General features: G+C 39.4%; 1 protein-coding gene across 1 annotated transcript in view; it reads left to right on the top strand.

Annotated features, from left to right (window-relative positions):
• The window catches only part of MOSMO (modulator of smoothened), a 33,133-nt gene that overhangs the window by 4,566 nt on the left and 5,720 nt on the right, over positions 1–22,847 (top strand). Inside the window, exon 2 of the mRNA XM_080387071.1 lies at positions 16,461–16,673. Within this exon, the coding sequence (XP_080243197.1) occupies positions 16,461–16,673 (213 nt within the window). The remainder of the gene's footprint in view (positions 1–16,460; positions 16,674–22,847) is intronic.

Below are 22,847 nucleotides of genomic sequence, written 5' to 3'. Positions count from 1 at the left end.
TAGATGGTATCTATGGACGTATGGAAGAGCAAGCTAGAACCAGCAGGCCATTCCTCCTGAGGCAGTTAACTCCCTGCTCCTGTGAAATAAGTCATATAGTACTAAGTGGCTAATTACTGCTGTTCAGTATTACTCCTCTGCATGTGATAGCTCTTCTTGAGGAATTTTGCTCGGCAGTTGCAACAGGATTTGGAGCTTTATTGGGATCAGCTTAATGAATTATCACAGGTGATGCAACCAAGCAGTGATTCCCAGCTCCTGCTGAGCTTGAGAACATATTACCACTGAAATATTTTTCTCTACTAGGAGCATTGATTATACATGGAGTAAACTCAAGACCACATGAAGGTACCTGAATGAACCAGTATATCTAAATAGAGTAGAACAAATAGAATAAACTAAATAAGGCATCAGCAACTTGAAAGAGGGTGTAAACTTGACTTCCGGCTAGCACTGTCATTCTAAATACAGTTGACTGCTCAAAAAGTAGTGATATGTAAAAATCAGTATGGCATATTACCACTTCTGGGCTTTAGGAGTTATGCTGAGAAACTGTTAATGCACAGGGCTCCTCTGTGGTGGAATTCATGGTATAGAGCAATCATTGTGCTGTTCGCTGAAGTAGATAGTGTTTTGTTTTGTTTCTTTGATGTATGGATAGTTGGCTTTTCAAAGACTGTTGGAAAAAGGGTTCTGGTGATCATTTGCTAAGCACCTTGCAATATATTCAAAATACAGTATGCTTCTCCCAGTTCTTCTCAGTAGAGAATGATGGGAAGCAATTCTACAAAATTACTCTTTCCTAATTTTTTTGTACTGTATGATGTGGTGACTGTGACAGGAAAATTTATTTGCCCTTTCATGAACCTGTTTGGATTGCGTGCTGAGAATACAACCCCCCACCCCTCCAAAAAAAATTAAAAAAAAAAAACCAAACAACCCACTCCACTGATGATACAGAGAACGAAGAGTTATGTGCTGTCATGCTCTAGAAAGAAGCGACTGCTGGAAAGCAATCTGTAAAGCCATCTGAACATCAGAGTGTTAAAATTAGATTCTGGAATATAATTTCTAGGAAAACACTTTCCTTTTAGTAGATGCCCCCAAGTGTGGGAGCAAGGAGGGAAAGGTGGTGCTTTGTGGTATGTTACTGATCTGGACAATGAGGGGATTAGGACCTGCGCTAAGATGCAGGCACTAACAGTAGTTGCATCTTAGAGATGTTGCCAGTGCCTTAAAGACAATACAAAACTCAAATAAGATCTAGTAAGGACTGCCAAGGAATCTAAACCCCATATAATCTGAATACTCTTAACAAGAGCAGCCCATTAATAGGTGTGCCTGGACTTGGATAAATTGACAAAGACAATGCTATTGACAAAAAAAAAATAATTGACAAAGACAATGCTATCTTTAAAATTACCATTTCCATTCCACTTCATGACTGTAGATGTCTTTCAAGTGAATGTAAAACTCTTACCAAGCAGAGTGTTTGAATTGTGCCTGGGTTCTGTAATCAACCAGGCCTTCAGGCACAAGGAAAATTAATAGTAAGGCATTGTTGTAATGAATTAATTTTGTGCTTGCTCAACCACTCAACATTGAAACATATGGAACTATTTTATGTGTAGGAAGAATCTCATGAAAGAGAGCTGTGTCAGCCTGGTTACTTGAGCCTGCCAGAGCAGAGATGAGAGAGCCGATTGTTTTTGGCCATAGAGGAACTGATGTTGTACATCTGCTTTTTAACAAACACAAATTAATACTGCTTCTGTTAGGTGACCATTTTGTTTTCTCTTTAGTGTGTGAAGCTACAAAACTGTTAGTTTGCCTTCCGCCAACTCCTGTTGAATTCTTCATTCTCTAATTAGTGTTAAAGAATTAGGTAAGAAGTACCTGATTATAGAGGACAGATCTGGGAGCCAGTAACTTGTATTTACCTTTCAAATCTAGCATCTGACGTGACTGACTGTGGATGTTGGAAAGTTATTGTGGTAGTACCTCAGTTTCTTCCTCTGTAAAACAGAGGTGGTACTTTAGCGCAGAAATTCTGTTAGTGTTAGCAGCAAAGCTTTAACTGGATTTTTGTTTAAACTTTTCTTTCCTATCACAAACAGGAAAAAAAATCTAAGAATACCAGGTATTACATTAATCTTTTCTGATAGTAGTTGTTTTTGCTAAGGTACTTGAGTTTCAGGTATTTGGAATAACTTTTTTCTTTAAAGTATTTACTTCACAGCAGTATGTACAGTCACTGTAGAGCGAAATTATATTCAGTATGTGCAGATACAGATTTGTTTTCTGTCTTGTGCTTTACTCAAGAAGAATTTAGTTGTAAATTTGCTTTATAGATGGTATAAACTGGGAGGGGTGCCTTGCTGAGGCTTCAGCTTTGTGGCTTCAGGAACTCTCTGAGTTTCACTAATAGTGATGATTTTGTAAATCAGCTTAGAGCTGATCTTAGGCGTATGTATTACATTTGTTGCCGCAGTATGACACTGAGATTAACAAAAGAATGACTTAAATATTTGAGTCTTAAAAGTAAAGATTCAATAGTATGTATTGCAAAACAAAGATTTAAAACTATCTGAAATAAAAAAAAAAAGAATCCTGTTAATGATGGAGGCTTATTAAAAACATTTGTATTGTTTAGTTTCCAGTCAGCACTTACATGTCAGCAGCATTATGTAAACTCCATTTGTGCTTTTGCCAAAGCAAAGAAGATGAGTAGGTCAAACTTAACCTACTTCTTTTTTTTATAGGTATCTCACAACAGCTCAACTTTTTCCCAATTATTTTTTGCTAGCCTTGAAACAAAGTAGAGAGCACTAACGCTTCTTGTCTGCTGCAGTATGTAGGAATTTTGTCTTACGTAGGAGTTCTTCACCTAGTTCTTGAATTCTTTTCCAGCAATGGTTGATACCTGTGTATTTCAGAAGAAGGTAACTCATGGGCGAGGAGGAATATTGACCTTTGAAGAGGTTAAATGCTGCTATTAATTTTAAAATCAAATACAAAAAGATGTTTGTAGTATGGAACAAATGCAATGTGGAGGTTGGTTTTAGGTCTTGTACAAAGTAATTTGGGAAAATTATAAATTATTACAGATTTATAGTTTATACAATTTAAAATGTAAAAATCAATTTCTTATTGCACAATTATAGTTGTTACTGTGTTTCACAGTACCTAGAAATTTAGTCATTAACAGAGGTTTGGGGGTTTTTATCTATTGATTAATTTAATTTATGGAGCACTATATGCAGGAAAAAAGTTCCATGGTGATTTTGCAGCAATCCCCTTATGCGTGCTCCAGCTGCTTTGCTCAGTCTCTCTTTTCTTTCCGAAGTCTCTGACTGATGGAGATACACACAGATCTGAAAAACTGGAGATATGGCCAAGAAGAGGATCTGTGCAGGGTACGTGTCTGTTCTAAGGAGAGGGGATACAAGCTAAAGCATTTGACTGGCAAAGAAAGCACTTATATTGGCCTCATTCCATATGAATCTGAATGGAGTGAACAGTCATAGGTTATATACTTTCTCAAGGTGAAGCTCTTAGTTTCTTCCTTTTATATCATATTTGATTTCCTATTTGATGTATTGCCTTGTATATGTTTTTTAGATTTTGTAAATAGAGTTGATGACAAGAGTTTGGTCTCTTGGGTACCTTAGGAAACATAATCTGATTGTGATGGTTTGTCTGTGGGATGAGTTAGTCAAGTATGAAACACTAGCTGCTAAGAGTTAGAGGCTCAAAATTCCACAGAGTATATAGAGTCTAGTTCCTCTCTTTGAGCAAAACATACTCTGTCTCTTACGTCTGAGTCCTTGGGATGAACTAAAACGTTCCTTCGTGAAGGCATCAAAAGCCTCCCAGGGATTTACTGCAGTATCAGAGGCCAGCATTTCCTATCCACGCAGTGTAGGGTGGTGAGCAACAGTTGGCTGCCACCCAAGAGCCTCATGGTGGCTGAAGTTCTGTGCCATAAATTAGAAAGCACTTTGGGATTATTAAGGATGACAGTCTCTCAAGGTGTAATGATTAATAACCCGCTTACATGTTTAAATATTTGTCCAGTTGAAGATGGTTCATATTAGGCCTTGAACTTGACCATGAGCAATTCTTTGTGCAGTTGTTTGGACACTGCATTAGTAGGGCTGAGCTGTCTGCACTTGGTACATCCAAGAATTTAATGATCAAATGACAGTGTTCATAGGCAGTAAAGTCTAATAGTTTACTTTTATAGTGCTCATCATTGAGCCACCTTCCCAGTTTATAGGGTTGCAGTTCTTACTCCTGGGTTTCCTGTTCTCTTGCTGGTCATTGCCCAAGTTCTTGCCTTGTTTCCACTTCTTTTGCTGTGACTGCTATTGGCAGCAATGCAATTTAATTGTCTCCAAAGGAACAGGTATGGGATTGGAATAAGGTGGAATGGGACAACTGATAGTTCATTGTGCCCCAGAACTGCTTTGCTGTGAATACTTCAAAAGAGCTGCTTTGCATCTAGATTCTTTCTACGCTCCTCAAACTGATGGCATATATACTAATGTTATTAAAATATCTCAGTGAAATTGCTTGCTTTCTGCAATAAAATCTTCGTATGCATCTGAAATGAGAGAGATCCTGACTTCCATGATAGGCAGGGAAAATGTACAAGTAAGGGGGAATGGTTTTATCTGTAACTTCATCAGTAGGAGCTTAATGTATCAGATATACACAACATTTAATTGTAATGTCTTTAGACCAAAGCAAAGTGAAGAAAACTGTAGGAGGTTGTCATGGACCTCAAGTTCCCTGAAGGTTGACTTTTGTGTAGAGGGCGACTTGTTTAACTTGAAAATTTGCTCTGATGTTTAGTCTTCTCTGTACAAAATAGAGATACAAATTGCAGTATAAAGAGGTATTTTTTCTTAAGCATAGACAGCAACCAACAGGATTCCCACAGTCAGCGGAAGCATCAGCTCCAGAACTGCCACAGTGGAAGATTCTGATCTCCTTTTACTGTAGAGGAGAGAATGCACTGCATCTTCTGTGCCGGTTGATGTGAGGAGTGTTGTAGGTGTTGCGTGCTGTGGGGGAAGAGGAGTCACAAGGGTGAAGAAAACTTCCCCCCCCCCCCAAGTTGAATTCTGTTGTGAAACGAATCATGCACCTGAATTCATGTTTTAATGCTGTAGTTCTCCATTGTAGAAACTTGTGTGGGAAGAAGCATGTTTCACTGTTTTTTGAACCCACACTAAATTAAATTTAAAAACTATGCAACAAGATTGTACAGGAAACCTGAAAAGATTGAATGGCCAAGAATTTCTAATGTGGTCTCATAAATTCTTTCAGTGGAATATTATTGGGTCACTCAGCAATTACAAGAAGCACGCTGAAGCTTAATAAATGAAAAATGGTGAAATAGAGCAAAGGCCAGGAGTAGTAGTTGCTGTTTCACAAACAGAAGTCTGTTGACTTATGCCCCATGTAATCTCAAGTAAATGCTCTCTGTAAGTATATGTTCAGTAAGATGAAGTTGGTGATAGACAGAGCATTTCTTGGCTGTTTATATTGAATCTAAAATTAGAGAGAATTCTGTTTCAGAATGTCAGTATAACAACTGTATAAACATATGTTAACAGATATTCTTTGGAGCACTATATAACATCTGATTGCTTTTTAAGAATAGCCTCGCTTGTTCAGAAAGGTCTGAGCCTTGCTGTTATGATAAAGTCCTATTTTATTTCAGTAAAGCACAAATTTAACTGTTCAGGAGGGGTCTGTCTTCTCTTATTCTAGCCAGAAAAGTCTGCAGACTCCTAGAGTCTGTTTTTGTAGATACTGATTTGTGATGAGGGAGAAAGTGTTACCACCACACAGACACCACCTGTTAATTGCCTAAATAATTCAGGCTTAAATTATGCAGGCTTCTAAAACAAGGACTTGCCCTAGCAAAAGGGATAAGAAAATACAACTTCAGGATAAATGCTGCATATGCTCCCTGCCTTCCTATTCATCTTTGCTTTTAATGCTTTTATTGTGATGGGAACAACAAATAAATGCCTATATTTGAGAATTATTACTGCAGAAGAAGGTTGTTGGTTTTTTTGGTTGTGTGGGGTTTTTTTTATTTACAAATTTGCCTGAGAAGTTAAAGCTACCTCTTATACTGGGGGGGGGCTTAAAATGTTAATCACCCAGAAAACTAGTGCTGGCTGTCCCTGAGGACAGACTGTATGTAGTTAAGCTATATGTCAGTCTTTCAGCACCTGAAGTGTTACTTCCAGAGAATAAATTCTTTGTTGGCCCTGTACCTAATCCCTCTGTAAAGTGCAGTTTAACCTGTATTGCCAGTTGTTACAAGCATGTCATACACAGATTTGGCAACAGTTAAAAAGTGCCTTTAGGAATAAAAACTAAGGTTAGGTTTTATTCCGCTTGTAATAGTACTCTAGTTGCAATGAAATGTGTCTTGGGACATTTAGGTGCCGTTCTTCAGTTAACCAAGGTGCCTTATGAATAAACCAAGTCTAGCAGACAGAGATAGGGTCTTTTATATCCCATGTTAGTAGAGTGGGGGGAACTTGGGTGTCCAAGAAGGGTCTTGAAAGACCAGAAGTGTGCTTAATCTTTCCAATTATTCTAGTTGTTCTATAATAGAAGGTATTACTTCTACCTGCAAGCTTCCTTTGTTATGTCCTCATTACTACAAATACAATCCTGCCATCAGTTATGTGATTTAAAGAAATTGCCACCAGATTGTTAGTACATTTTATTTGCTTTTTCAATATTTTGTTCTTTATTTAGCAAGGTCTGTTGTGCTTTCTGGCAATCTGGGCCTAAAATTTGCTCTCAGCAGCGGGCCAGGAGACAGGCTCAGCTGTAAGAAAGCATTCAAGCTTGTAAAGTATATTTAGGCTGAGTGTTTGCAGGGCAGACACCTAAAATTTGCAAATATGTTTCTAACCATATAAACGCCAAAAGGCATTTCAACACTTGTCTCTTCACCTTTATACCACTGGGTGATTCATAAAGTGGTGGAAGAGCCAGATCGGTGGGTGTCCTTGGAGCATGTCTGACACAGGCTGAGATCAGTGCAAAACACAACAGTTACAGCTGACGGGGGGAGATGATCCTTACTCCTCCTGAATTTCATTTGGTAAAATGCACAAGCAAACTTGAGGGCAGGGCCAGAACTTGAATTTTTTCCCTGCCCTTGAATGCCCTTGTCACTAGGCCAGAGAAATTGCTTTAGACTGTAACACAAAAAGGTTGACAAATATTTCATCTCCATGAATAGAGAGAGAACAATAGGACACTTTATTTGGTGTGACTTGGGGGGTTTGGTGTATCTGTCCTGATCTGCTTGGACATCTAATAAGTTTGAAACTCAACTGACTTGGTGGAAGGGTGCTTTTGTAGTTATGCTGGAGTTAAAAATGGAGAGCTCTGAAGTCCAGTTATTGCCAGCCTGTGAAAGGCCACCTTATAAGACACCTGTGTGGAAGGTGATCCACTAAACTGTGAAGATCCAGAATTTCTGTGTTCTTACTGGTTATGTTGTCTTTGTACCAGGTGGCAAACAGTGGTGCTGCCATTACTGACCCATCCTGGCCACCTTACGTCACTGGCTCCTATAGATGATGGCCAGCCTTGAAGGGCCTGTAGATCAACCATATGATCGTGAAGTGATTAGTAGACCGTTTCTGAGAAGGTTGGAGTAGGGTTGTGTGTATTGGGTGCGTACTAAGGTTGTGCATTGGGTGGAGAGGTATCATTTTACAGCTCTGTCTGAAGCCAAATATAACTCTGTTAAAAAGAACACAAGCTCATCAGATGTTAAATGGCAGAACAGCTGTAGGTGTCATAGCTTCTGGCTTTCAACTGAACATATGGCATAAAACTGGTGTAGCTGACTAGAAAAAAATCACTTTTAAATATTGACACTGCCTTTGATCTTTCTTTTTTTAGCCAGTGAATTTTGTCAACTTTGAGTAGCTCTGTTTTGGCTGGGGGGAAATGGAAATAACTATGGATTTTTTGTTTGTTTTTGAAACTAAATAAAACATTAAGTTTTATTCTTTTTTTAAAAAATTCTCTCATTTTTTTCCAGGCCCTTGCACTTCAGAAACTGTAAAGGTTCTAGCCAGTGACAACACTATCCTATTGTGCAAATGCTTATAGTGTCAGAAAATAAACAACCTGAAGGGTGCAACTTATTAGAGATCCTGTTTGCCAGCATTTAATTAATGCTGTCTTTTGAAGCAGGGAAGAATACCTTCAGCATGGGTAGATTTCTTGGCGCTTGGTACGTGAGAACACACAGCCTTTGTTAGGTCCTCAGGAGAGCTGTTCCTGTATTGTTGCCGGAGGACAGCTTTTTCAGTGTGTGGTGGTCCATCTCTTCGGGGGGGGGGGGAGGGGGGGGGGGGGGGGGGGAAGTCAAAACAAAACCCAAACATTAAAAAGCCCTACTCCAATACACAAGCAGCATGGGATTGAAACTTGTATGTTGGAATTCAGAAATAAACTTGCTTTTTATTGCTCCAAATATCTGCAGTTTAAACATCACTTACAACTTGTATATCGTAATGATTGTCATCTGTAGTAATGAATTTTCTAATACATGTAAGTCATAAGGATCTTTCCCAATATATGGCCCGGATGTTTTTTTCTCTTTCAGGGTGGAAGGAGGGAGGGAGAAGACTCTGTTTTTTGTGGAGGGGGGATTTGGTTTGAATTAGGCATGATACAAACACTGAATTGAAAACTTTTGAGAAAACTCAGGCACCAGATGGTCTTCAGCAGCAAGGCAAGCTTTTCTGCTAATATACCACAAGTCTTTTAACGTTGAGTTTAGACTTTAAAAATGAGAATTGTGCTGTTTAAAAGCCAGTAAGCTTTGGAGTTGTAAAGACTGCCAAAGATGGTACCTAATAAATTAAATTCTGTGGACATTAGATTGTTAAATAGAATGCAGTTGGTAGGTTCCCCATAGCTAGCATAGGATGTTACCTCATCAGCTGTTGCCAGTGTGAGTATTTTTAAGAAAGTCACTTAGTTCCTGAAACAAGAAAACATCCATTATATCTCTAGAGCAAGAAGGATTGTGCATTTCAAAGTCTGTTTGAAAGGAAGCGTTCTGATTTCAGAGAAGGGGATAAATGGAGTAGAAGAGACACAGCAGCTTATATAATAACATGCTCTATCTTGCATTATTGACTTGAATTGCTCTTAAAAGATGCACACTAGATATAGTAAAGACTGCAAGTGAATCTAGGTCTTTATTAAAACTGACCCTTTTACATTGCATAAATACTTCTTAGGTGTTTGAGGTTTGTACCTATAAATATCCAGGGGGCACATGAATTGATCTTGCATCTAGCCTGCTTCAAAGTGAGAAACTCCAAAGGTTTTCTTCCAGGGTTACAATACCTATTAGATTATTTGAGAGACAAATCGGACTGAATGCCAAAACCATAAGATCTGGCATACAAAGGACAGGAAAGAGAATTCATAATCCCTTTGTTCTGAACTCCTCTGTGTTCTGCGCCTTTGCAGTTAATCCTCTGTTATTCTTTTAAGCCTTTCTCTAGATCATCCTTTAACATTCATAAATCTTATTTTATTAAGTCTGGACTTGGTTGCCTCGTAATCTACTGGCTGAGCAACATGATGGAACATCCGCAGTAAAAGAATCAATCTGTCATGCCACATCCTGAATACTGTACTTGCATGGCAACCTCGAAGTTATTTTAGCAGCCTAAGTGCTAAAGAGCATCTATTCAAACTACTCTCATCCCTCACAAAAGAAGTAATTATTTATGCAAGAACAGTAACAGATATGGTACTCTCATACGTGATTGGAAATGGGCAGTTGATCCTATCTTATATTTTGACCCTTTTTTATATTTATTTCGGTAAATCCAGTTATTATGTTGTCCTACAATAAGCAAAAAAAGTAGAGGAAAAGGTGTTTGACTTGTTTATAGTTACTTAGCAGCAGTTAATTATGTGTATGTGCTATTTTACAAAATGCTCTGATGTGACATTGGCTTGAGGCTGTAAACATTTTTAAATTGCTTTAATGGGTCAATGGCTGAAAATTTAAATGAGGACTAACTACGTTTCCTTTTACAAGGCTATAAGTCTGAGCAGTTGTAGGTAGAAAAAAATTCTACGAGCTAGCTATGCCTGTGGGCATCATTCAGTGGGACCTTACATACAGAGACCCTATGATGCTGTTTTAACTATTATAACATGGACCATGCCTTTTAGAATCAAGAGGTCTTCCCCAGTGTTGTTAATCCTTTTTTCCTACCTGGTTTTGAAGTGCTTTGCAAACCAGCAGGATACTGTATCTTTTTCCTCTTCACACCAGAGGTGGTGCATATCCTGCAAAAGCATAGCTTTTTCCCCAGCCTTCTGTGCTCCTTACTCTAAGCATGACTATCTCCTCATAAGAGAGGGTAATAGGGCCTGATTTCTGATGGTTTTACACTGAAATAAGTAGAACTAACTATATGCACCCTGGAGTACCTCCCATGCAATGGTAGAGAAGGATCAGCAGTGTCAGTTCACTGGATTTGGGGAAAGTACTCTGTTTCCAAGGAACTAATCCCTGGAATATAAAATTAACACATTTTCCCCGAAACAAAATACATATGAATAAACCTAAATAACTGATTCTTTCTTCCTCCTTTGTATAGTAACATCACTTAAAGTGCCCGTTGCAGGAAAATAAATTGCATATGTAAGGCTGGGAAACATCTCACTTAAACTGCCAAATTCCTTGGATGACTACAAAAAATTTTCTTCTTGGAAGTACCTCCTCCTTGTTTGCTGTTACGGGTAGTTGCATTGGAACTAATCTTACCGTGCTCTGTTTGTTCCTCTCAGGAATTCCTCGGCTATGCTTCGCTCACTTTGAAAGCGGTCTTCTGTCAGAGAGGCTTGGTTGCAGGCAAGGAGCAGCAGACATGTTAAAGGCAAGGTGGTGGAAGTCAACTTGATGGTTATCCTTAACACTGGTACAGGGAAACAGTCTGCCATGACCAAAACACTGCGTTCTTTTTAGACCTTTAAAGCTTCCACTTGGGTTGGGTAGCAAGCTATAGCTGCACACTAGACAGCTGCAGGTTCTTCCTCCTCTTAGATGGACCTAGCCCTTTTCCCATTCAAGTTTATTAATTGGATAGAACTTTGAAACTTTCCAAGAGCAACTTCATTTCCTCCTGTCCTTGTCTGTGGCCCAGTAAGAGTTACAGGGAATGGCTTAACAGAGCTGCCCTATTTTACATGTCGTTCTCTTGCATGCGACTGTTACCTAACCAACAGCAATGAATGTTTTAGTGTGCCCAAATAACATAGCTCCATGTAATGTACTATGCTCATTACTAAAACATAAAACTTATTGGTGTCCTTGCTATATTGGCAGTGCTCTAAGATTTATTTCACCAGCACCTCACTAGGAACCCTGTAAACTGTACTCTTCCCTTAGCAAAGATGGTTTAACAAGTCCACAGTACACTAAAGAAAAGTGTCTTATTTGAGCAGAAATTGTCTGGCAGTCACAACTGGGCTTTCTAGCAGAGCCATGCCATCTTATCAGGACAGCAAGGGAAGGATGGCAGGCAGGCTGTGTGGGAGCCATTGGATGTTTTAACCTCCACATTAGGCATATTGGCACATAATATTTATTTAATTTTAATAGTAAACATTTTGCTAAGGATGTGGTTGATACGTGGAAGGCAGAAGCGAGGAAGCTGTTGTCAAGGAATGGAAAGGGTTGCAGATGCATTTAAACCCAAGGAATAGCATTTCCTCTAAAATGAGAGGAAAGAGTAAAGACATTTTCAGCTGCAGACAGTAGGGGAGGACAGAGGAGGAGCAGGTACCCCAAGCTGTGTGATCAAGAGCAGTTCTGAGGATTTGTGGTTTGTATGTTCGTGTGACAGCGTAGCTGCTGGGCTCTTAACACCTTCTAGCGTTTGAGCCCCATCTCATCCTTCATCGTGCGTTACCGTACTAGTTGTTTCTTACGCTATGGTAACCTCTTCACGGCAGTGGCACCTCTCTGGTTGTTCATCTGGCACACCTGATCCTGTGTGTTCTGGCAGTCAAATAATAGATGAACAGCGAACATCTGAACAGCCCTTGTTATGCTACTGTTTTCCAGCTGTGGTATTGCTGTGCCACTTTTAATAATTCAGAAGTGATGGAGAGGTGGGGGAGTGGAAGGGCTGCAGCAGTCTTTGTTTCTCTCTGTAGCATGTGATTCCTCCTTGGTGGCTCTGTAGTTGCCACGGAAACAAGGAGAGGGATGGCAACAGCACCGGGGCTGGAGTGGGACTTGTGGGGTGGGTTGGTGGCAGCTGCATGTCTGCACAAAGGGGAGAAATGAGGGCTGGCCTTTCTTTGGGTTGGTGCCTTTTCCCCTCTTTCCCTCAATGGTTTTGTGAAACTTAATTGTTACACAGGTGATGCTCCCAAATGTTGGTGCATTTGTTAAAGAGTCTTTTTATTACTGATTCTAGTTTTTATGCAGTGTCAGAAAGTGAGCATTACTGGTGTTCTGGAGGAGTTGAGTGAGGTAATATAGGACTATGATCATGAAATCTTTCACTGGTATAAACTGGAGTCCTGGTTATAGTCAGACTGTCACTACTGGAAGATGGTTTAATGTGTTTGAAATGCACGGCCACTTTAGGGAATAGATTTACTGGAAGAGACTAAAGATGACTTCACTGACATTTGCTCAGTGCAGCATTCTTTGTTTTGATGAAGGCTGAATCTCTTTTTTAATAATTAGAATATATATCCTAATCTCCTCTCACAGTAGCTGTACTGACCTGCATAATGCCAATCTCAGAAGCTGTGGAGGGAGAGGCATACAAGAGAAAGGGAGCAGTCCACTGCACCTCCTGGTTGTCGTTGTAGCTGCTGATGGCTGTGCCGTGCTGGCGTTGGGAGGTGGAGGACAGGGAGGCATGATTGTTCCACTGCACATGTTTTAGAGCTACATCCATCTTTAAGATGCCTAATCTACTAGTATTAGCTGTGCTGTTTGTTTTATACCTGTGTTAGGTGCTTAATTTTTGGCAGTCATGCTGGAATTACTCTGAGGGAACAACTGAAGACCTCTTTTACCTAGGGGCCAGAGTGGAACTAGGTGACTGGCTGGAGATGGACTGTTGGGCTGTTCTCTAACTACAGGTAGAAGGACACTGATTTAGTATCTCTGTCCTTCCTTTCAACGATAAACTAGATACGGTTAAAACAAGATTTTCTGTAACAAGTTAGTTTGTTGACAGCTGCCTGGTAACTGTTTGCTTGATTGCTTTAGAATCAGACCAACACAGTAAAATGTCATGTAAACCCACTCTTTTGAATTTTGTGGCAAATAAATACTCTTTTTCCACACCAGAGACTTCTTTTGAAGTCTGAATTCAACAGATCTGTCACTATGGTAGGAAGCTATGAGGTTTAATTTCCTTCTGCTCGGTTTATGTACACAAGTGAGGTATCCCTGTACAGTGAACTTAAACTTGAACTTCAGCTAAATTTATGAGCACATAATGAGGTTGTTTCTCCTAGTTACCTTTGTGAAACCTTTAGAAATAGTTGACAGACCTTCTCTTGCCCTCCATTTGCTTCCCTAGAGTCTTCAGACTCCAGGTTCAGAACCTTGAATACAGAGCGTTATCTACTTCAAATCTGTAGTCCATGAAGCAGAGTTAAGTGAAAATACTAAGTATGTGCTAGCAAAAGCTTAACCATGAAATAAAGTTCAGTATTTTTTTCCTCCAGAACATCAGATTCTGAAATCTTAATTGATGATGCTTTAAAACTCTGATTAAAAAAAAAAAAAAAAAAAAAGAGTGGAACAACACATTTGGGCACCAGAAGTGATGTTTAGGAAACCCTGCTCTAAGCAGTTTCTTGCAACCATCCTTATGTCTTCAAAAGGCATGCTACCCTGATATTCACGATTCAGAGAGTTTTGTTCTCTCTCCCCTCCCCATTTTCAGTTGGGGGTTTGTTGGGGGTTTTTCTGAGAAAATCAGCCTTTGGAGAAATAGATGTTGACAGAAAAAAAAACCTGCACTGAAAAATAGTAGTTCAAGATGGAGTTCTTTTCTGTTTCCTCTAGATACAGCACGGCTGGTCTTAGCTTTGGTCCTCTCTGAATCTGACATGTTAAATGTGCTCTTGTTAATTGAAAAATGTCTTCAATATGAACTGCAAATTTCATCTGAAAAAGATGAGTTAGTTGTCTTTTTCTAAAACATGCTCAGCTATAGCAAGTATTCTTCAGTTTCAGTTAACACACAAAATGGAAGAGTCCAGCACAGAGGTTCTTATCACTGTTGCTTTTGCCCAACTTAAAAATGCACTAAATTGTTGCCTCTGAATTCAGGAAACATCTATTGAATGCCTGATGTCATTTTTATGAAGTCGTTCTGTAGATTAGAACTGCAGTTTAGAAAAAAACTACTTCTACTGTAAGTATAGTAATATTGTTGTTAAATCCTAGCCTTGCAGAGTGATTGGGATTAATTTCCTGTTCTATGATACTGCAGTGAATAGCCTCTTTATCCCCAAACTACAGGAAACTGCTTAGTGTTTTGCATGAGGTTCTGCGATGTGTGTGTGTTTCAAGGAACGTGACTTTTAAAGACACATGCATATCTCCCCTCTGCCCCAGGAGCTGGTGTAAAATGGAAGCATTGCAGGTGATGGAAAAGCAACTGGGAAGCAGTTCATGTAAAACTGTACATTACAGCTATGTGAGCTGTGCAAGATTGCTTGTGTAATTCTGACTCAGTTTTGTGTAATCCCGGTGCACAGCAATGGTGTGATTGCTGTGTATTTGCAGTAGAAAATGCCAATTTTGTTGGTCTTGTAAACAACACTTTCTGAAATTATTTTACTTCAGCTTTCAGCTGAAAATTCATCTCAGAATCTTTCAGTTGATGAATAGGTAATTAAAAGGATGTATTTGAATAGGGCTAAAATTGGTAGTCTAAACAAAGGTTACAGGAATGCTTCAACAGAACTGATTCAGTAATGTTTTTGCTCTTGGTTCTTCTCACCCTCTAGGAGTGTATCAGAAGCACCACATTTAATAAAACACAATATTCTGCCTGCTAACCCAGTGGTTCTAAACTCAGAGGCTGATTGTGCTGGTACTTGTTGCTGAGGTGTGAGCAGACAGGATGTGAACACTTGTAGAAATTGGCTCAAGGGTGCTAGAAGGTGCATGCTAGGACTGGTTACCCTTTTGGCTATTGGCTTACTACTTTGTTTCATGCTTTTATGAATTTATTTATTTATTTATTCCCCAAGAAGAAGCCAAAAAGTATGGCAGTTGCTTCTCCTTCCAAAAGGCATGCTAAACCTAAGCTAAACCTAAGTCTTACTGTAATTGTTTCAAGTTGCCCTCTTTTTATTTTAAATTGGTCAACTATAGCAAAATTTACAGTGATTTGTGGAGGGAGATGTCGACTCTAACGTTACCCGCTGTTGGGTTTTGCTCCTAATTTAGATAAAGGGCAGTTGTGATGATTTAAGAAAACCGCTCAGAAGAAGGGACAAAAGTGAGAAATATAGGACTTAATTGAGACACTGGAAGAAATGGGTTTTAACCTTGCCTGTTAATTTTGAGTTGCAATTTTGCAAATAAAGAAAGCTTCACTATTAAAGCTTACTAAAAGCTTCTTTATGAGTCTCAAAAACACTGACTTGGATATTAAATCAGATTTATTTTTTTTATTTAACGGAAGGTACCTCATTTTGTGTAAAAAAATGTATGGTTCCTATAACAGTCTTGCCCTTTTTCTAGAATCTTTTTGAGAGATGTTTTGCATAGATATCCCAGTTTGTGTGTGTAGTAGCTCTTTGCTGTCAAAAGGGCTGACCAGTCTCTTGCATAGAGGGACTCTTTAAAAGTTAATGTCAAGAAATGTTGATGGGGTTCTTTTAACAAATGTTCTTAAAGTCTTTGTATGAATCAAATACAGTTTCTGCTGCAAGACTTTGAGGATTAAAGCTGTATTTACAGACAAGGGGGAAAAGGCATTAGACAATTAAAGGCATTTTAGGGGGCTGCAATTCATTTTGTTAGGTTATAGGAGTATTGCATCTTGCACAGATGAGGGAGTGATTCTCTATGCAACTCAGCTACCACTTTAGCTGATACTGGCAGGCTTTATAGGAGTACTTTATCCCTTTGATTAGACCTTGATTGCCACTCAAGAACCAGATACAGCTTGCAGCCATCTCACTTGAACTTGTGCAAGCGTATGATGAAAGAACATGAAGCATGTCCCCCTTATCCACTGTGTTTGAAAGGCTTATTAAGGTTCATCAAAGAAAGAATCCCTTATTTTTGGACGATTCTGAGCTTTGGTTTGCAATTGAGCGCCCCTCAGAGAGGATTTTGAAAGTTTACTTGCCTCTCTGCTATGTATTTTCAGGTGCTCTCACAGTTGGCCTTGTGCGACAGTGTCAAACCATCCATGGACGTGACAGGACCTGTATTCCTCCACGGCTGCCTCCTGAGTGGGTCACTACGTTATTTTTCATCATTATGGGAATCATTTCACTAACTGTCACATGTGGTTTGCTGGTGGCTTCCCACTGGCGAAGAGAAGCTACTAAATATGCCCGCTGGATAGCTTTCACTGGAAGTAAGTGACCTCAACTACACAGTTGACCTGTATGCAGGATAAACTGGTGGACTCTAAAATAACAGTATAGTGTTGTCAAGGAGTGATGCTTAGGGCTCTTACTAGACAAAACATTCCTTCTCTTTAAATACCATGTCTGAAGGGAAAAAAAAATCTGCAAAAACCACAGTTGGTATGTTAAGACACTGAGAGGGAATAATAGTTTGTGGGCCCAAGGGGAGAGAAAGGAAGGCCTGACCCCTTTACCTTCCTTGGGCAGTGACCATAACTGACCTAAGAAAATGAGCAGGCACAGAAGAGGTCAGTCCTGAGTTGTGTGTCTGATGGTCTTTCATACTTCCCCACTCCCATATATCCAGGACTTATTCCTAGCAGAATGGAATGACTGAAAATTCCCTCCCTGAGGAAGAGGAGGCAGTTGATAGGTCTGAGACATTACAGTTTGAAATCCATCCATGCTTCAGGTGTCTCATGAATACCTCATTCAGGGTTGATGCTGGTTCAGTCCTGCTTCATGCTGACAGCGGGTGTTTTATTCAGAATATCTGCATTCTAATTGGCTATGCAGGAGGATTGCCCACTGCAGAGCATCTGCTGTGCTTCACAGCACTGAGACTTTTGCTTCCCTAAGTGACCCGCAGCAGTGCTTTAGCTGGAGGGAGGAGTACCAGCGTTTTTCTGCCTCCCTCGATTCTGTTCCGTCTGAGCACCAGCCTAACTCCTCGCAGCTGTGCCTTCCCTAGCAGTCCCGTGTTTCTGCACAGGGAAACATATCCTATGGCTACTTTGGTGCAAAAGAAAAACAGTTATAACAAGTAAGGGGAATAACTTTCAAACTTCCTTTTCTTGGTGTGTGTTACAGGCTTAGCCCAACTGTGAAATGGTGCCTTAATGGTGGGGATGACAGCATGAAAAAACTCAAAACCTGAGGGCTTTTAAATTGACTTGAATTATGACATACCACTAAAGGTAGTGTGAACACTAACTAGAAAATGCAAGTTTGTGGTTTACACAGGCATAAATAAGGTTTAATGGAATTCTTTGACATCTAATGATATCTAATATGAATGAGATTTAACCTTGTTTTGGGGAAGGGAATAATATAAACTGCTGAGCTTCAACAAAAGTACTTCAGTGAGGCACTTGTACAATCAAAGCCATCCTTCTGACAACTTTGCTACACAGCATATTAAATTAATAGTGCAGCTCTTGCAGACAATGGAGCTATCAAAATGCTGTATCCGTTGTGATTGACTTTTTATTTTCCGGTGAATGATTTAAATAGCAGACATGAGTAGTACTGAATATTCCATCCCAACTTTTCCAGTGCCCTTGTTTATGTATACATATTTCATGTATATCTAGTGTATGCAGGGAGGGTTTAGACTCAGAATTAAGATACTTACAGTAAGCTGAAGTCAAAGCTCTAGGATAAAGAGGGGTTTTTGGAGTACTATGTATTAATAGTTGATACCACAGTTTATTTATTGAGGGTTTTTTCTTAATTCAGAGCTTGTATTTTGGGCATTATGTATTTTAATGGTGGGTTTTTTTTAGTATCTTCAATTGTCATATCCGTGCATCTTTAGTTTTCTACAACTGTGATGGTTAGTTCAGCCAAAAAATCTGATACCCTAAAGCTGTTTTTTTCCCTGTAGATTTCTTTAAGCTTGCAACAGGTCCATTATTTGAAGTCTAAATATAGAAGGACACTTTCATTTCAGCACTTGCCTTTTTGTTATGAGATGTCTAATAATGAAACATACTAATTTGTTCTTTTGCAAGTCAGAAGTATTCATAATTCTATTAAGATATGATCACTGCATTGCCACATTCTAAACCTCAGCATCTTTGATGCTCTTCTCCAGTACATAGGGCGCTGTGACCTTTGCATTCCTGTTAACAATGATGATGGGAAATTTTATTGCTTAACTCACTTGTCAGAAAAATCACTTTTGAAAAAAAGGAATGAATAGGAGAAAGAGTTCTGGGGGATTGGGAGATTTTTTTGTTGTTGTTGGTTTGGTTTGATTGGTTGTTTTCCAAAAAGTTGATGAGTGACTTCTGTGGTTCATTGGATGGCAGCACAAGTTAGTAACTTATTTGTAGATTAGTGTTAGGAAACATGCAGCCATGTGGAATCAACTTGGAATACTATGAACAGGTCCTTCCTGTGAAGTGCCAGTGCTGTAAGATGAAAACATGTGTAACTTATTAGAAGGGGTGGGGAAAACTTCATAGTTGTATTACATCTCTTCTGCAAGCAATTTCAAGACTCCACAGCCTAGTACAGGCTGCTAGCAGATACTCTTCTCTCAGAACTTTCTGAACACAGCATAGGGCATGCTGTCTTAGGCAGGCGAGGGAGTCTGCTGGGACTGCTAAGGGCAGCTCTGGCGCTGGCAGCTCCTTTCTCTGCAAATGCAAGGGTGTCTAGAGTAAATTGTCTAAGGCCAAAGGAATCCTCTTGCTCAGCCCTTTCCTTCCGACTCTTGACAGCAGCAAGGAGAGCCTGGTAAGAGGTCACTCTTGCCCAGTTCATGATGAAATGTGTATATATAAGTATAGCTTATATTTTTCATGGAATTTTTGCTTTTAATCTTGTTGTCTTGGATGACTCTGGATTTTTTCGACTTAACACCTATAAATATGAATTATTGCTGAGAGTGGTCTTGTCTATCTTGTTTAGCTAAGGGACACACAAAGGACAAAAGTTTGATCTGTCAGTTCTCTTTCTTGTATGTACCCGGAAGAGTATTTACTAGCACAGCACTTGCATCCTTTTCCAGTCATCGGTGATTTTACTGCACAGAAACTTGTCTTTCTGGCTTCTCCGCAAAACAGCTTTGGGGAGAGTAGAAATATTTTCCTCCTCCAGGTCATACTGCACGAGTGACAGAAGTTTCTAAAAGCAAATGTGAAAGTTTTCCTTCACCTTTTGTAGAGTCTTTCAAGAATCACAGTATTCCTTCTGATGTGATAGGTATTGTCACTTTGGGCATAGATACTATTAAAAACTATCACTAACATTTGAGTCCCGTTAACTGTAGTACCAAATTCATACAATGTAATGGAGACTGGATTTTTTCTTGGTGTTTGTTTATGCACTGCCCAGGTCTTTGTGGTGTTCTTCAGTGAACAAGGTGTCGCAAACTCAGCTGTGTGTGTGTTTTGATAGCAGCCAAAGATCTGATCAGCTATTCTTTTGCATGGTATTATTTACCAGTTGCTCAAGTGTGAGCTAACTGCCTGTTACCATTCCAGCTTCTACACCACTTCATCGCTAATTATGCCCTGTGACACAGTGGCACAAGTTGGTGGCAAAAAAGTAACCTGGCTTTGGTATTGTTCCATGTATCACTGAAACTGCTTTTTTGCTAGCCGTACTCCAAATTTATGTGACCCCCTTGCCTTTTCAGGGTGCTTATTATGCCCTTTTCTGGTTTAGAAGATAGAATGAATCTATGGTAAATCTCAAATGTAATTTCCATGGTCCTTGAACAGATACTGTTACGCTCTGAACATTGTTTCTAATTACGGAAACTTATTCTCTGCAGAAGCTACCTAGGTGGTCTTCTGTATACTTTAACAGTCTTGGCTACTGCAGGAAATCACGGAGCTCTCACAAGATCTGTTTACATCTTACACAGATTCAGGTCTTTCACAAGCTGCAACTACTAGAAAGGGAATTTATTCTGTGTCTGAGGTGCTTCTCTGAAATGTACGAAGGGAGGAGATGCTGGACAGAAAAATCATATTTCTGCCATTTTTCCAGCAGTTACCAAAGAGTCTGTCATTTCTTTTCACCTAAGAATTCAAGTGTTCATGAGCGTAATGGACTTGCTTTTTGGAATGCAAGTAAAAATGGGGCAGGATAATCACATTCTTAACTCACAGTAGCCATACTGCAAATGTCTGTCCCTGGTGTTCTGCAGTGAAGAAAGTGCTGCTTGAGTTATTAAAGATTTGTACCAGGTGCTGCTTTCTATGTTATGCATCTCTAAAGAGGCAAGCAGGTATTACAATGAGCCCTCTAAAGACTAGACCATAGCTTTTTCCTCCTTTTAATACACTGTATCCTGGATTTTTTGAAGTTGTCATTGGATGCTCAAAACGATTTCAAGCTAAAGAATTACAGGAACTGTCTTTTTTTAACAGCCACCATTCAGAAGCAGACTAGAAATAATTGTGTTTTGTTACCTAAATATTTTTGTTAGTAGAAATTGTACTCATTAAGTGTCTTTTCTGCAAATTTTCCTACCCAAGGAAGAATTTGAAATCAAAAGTATGTACTCTTGAGGGAGAAGTTCTTTATGGGTTGCTAGAAATGTTGCTGGAAATTCATTGAGTTGACGCTACCAGATATGGAGAGTTGTGTTTGGGCTACAACCTGTATAAGAGATTTGTTTCCTTTAGCTTACAAATCTCCTTCTAAAAGAATACACACAAAGTTAACTGAGCACTTCATATATTGGATTTTCTCCTTACTTTCTTCTTTTTTTAAAATAAATTTATCATGCAGACTTTTCTTAATGAAGTCTCAAAACTTTGCCATCATTCTTCTGCGAGGCTTCCTAATCTGAGGTAGGCTTTGATGAATACTTTTTTTATTTGCTATTTCAGTAGACTAAAAATTCAGACCACACTAAGAAGATTGCTTGGACACCGTCACAGCAGACCATGTGCACTGCAGTATGTGCAGTGGAAGAGGAAAGATGGCTGGTTAATGCTGTAGTAAATGTTTGAAATGTGTATGCGCATCAGCATTCTGCACACTGCCTGCATGCGCAGGATTTATTTTTTCTCCTGCTGTGGACTGAGGGAATGTTGAGCTACCTGCACCCTCCCGTCCTGCAGTGGGAACACTGGGAGACCCCGGGCACACTCCACTCAGCAGTACAGTGCTACTAGCAGGTCTCAGACCTGGGAGCACTGGTGCATGTATATACAACATGCCTCAAAGAACAAAGGTTTAGTAGAGAGGGATCTATTCTTCAACTATACCCATGAGGCCATCAGAATTTTTCCAGCTTTGTCGTACTTAAATATAATAAATTTAATCTTGAAAGTGCAGGTTGCTTTCACAATCCTAAAGCTAGAAGTGCGTTATTGTTAAAATACTACAGAAGTTTTGTAAAGAACTGGAATGCTCATCAGAGACAAACTGGATGTAATGGAGTAATACTGGATGTAATGTAACAATACTCCTCAGAGTATCGTTCAAACTATTACTAATTGTATGTTGCGTTACTAATTGCACATCAACCACTGTTTCCTGGACCACTCGAGTACGGAGATCTTCTGTGCTTGCACAAGTCTGCTCAAGAAACACATACCCAAGCTTTGTCTCCTCAGATGGACCAGCTGTTGGTTAAGGTATAATTAAAAAAGGGGGAACATTCTTTAAGGATTAGATTGTGTAGTGTGGAATTACATGGACTGATATCATGTAGATTAAAACTTTCTAGTTTATTTAATGTTTAACATCTGGTTGCTGGTTCTTTGGTTGTGTTTTAATAGATAGCCTAACGAAGGTAGCACTGTGCAAGAATGTAGTAACTATGCAGTTGCCAGATGTTTTTTGTTTGTGCTCTTTTTTTTTTATGTTTTAAAAAATAATCCGCCGGCTGCGGTTGCATTAAAAGCGAGAGACGAGCTCCCTCTAGTGCATTCTTTCCTGCTCAGTGTTGTCAGCTGAAAGGCAGGTTGATACGAGGGGTAGCAGCTCTTGACTCAAAGTGTTGTGAAAGTTGCACATGTTTAGGAAAGCAAGGAGCAGCTGATGTTCTTATGTGGATCACGGTTTATGAAACTGTCCTTTTTTTGTTTCTGCCCAAGTCCTACTTGAACACTTCTTGAGTTCAGATTCATCATGCCCATACTAGTCTCTTTTGTAGCACAGGAGTGATTTTTTTCCTCAAAGCTGAAACCTGTGCTATGCAAATCATAAGCTTTGAGCATCAAGATATAAAATATATTATAAACTATTAATCTTGGATAAACACAGAGTCCATTAAAAAAAAAAGGTTTTAGTATGGGCATGTAACACTGTAGCTGGATAAATGGGATCATGTGTATTTAGTCAGGAAAAGCAGTAGTGAAGTTACATTGAAAAATACTGAGGCTGCTCCAGCCCATCATGTTCTTATTTGGAAAAACTGGAGACTTTGTCCT

The sequence above is a fragment of the Falco punctatus genome, assembly GCF_963210335.1.
Source record: "Falco punctatus genome assembly, chromosome: 4".
In the NCBI taxonomy this organism is placed as follows: domain Eukaryota; kingdom Metazoa; phylum Chordata; class Aves; order Falconiformes; family Falconidae; genus Falco; species Falco punctatus.
The sequence above is the reverse complement of the archived record's forward strand: the minus strand, read 5'-3'. Positions and strand labels throughout refer to the sequence as shown.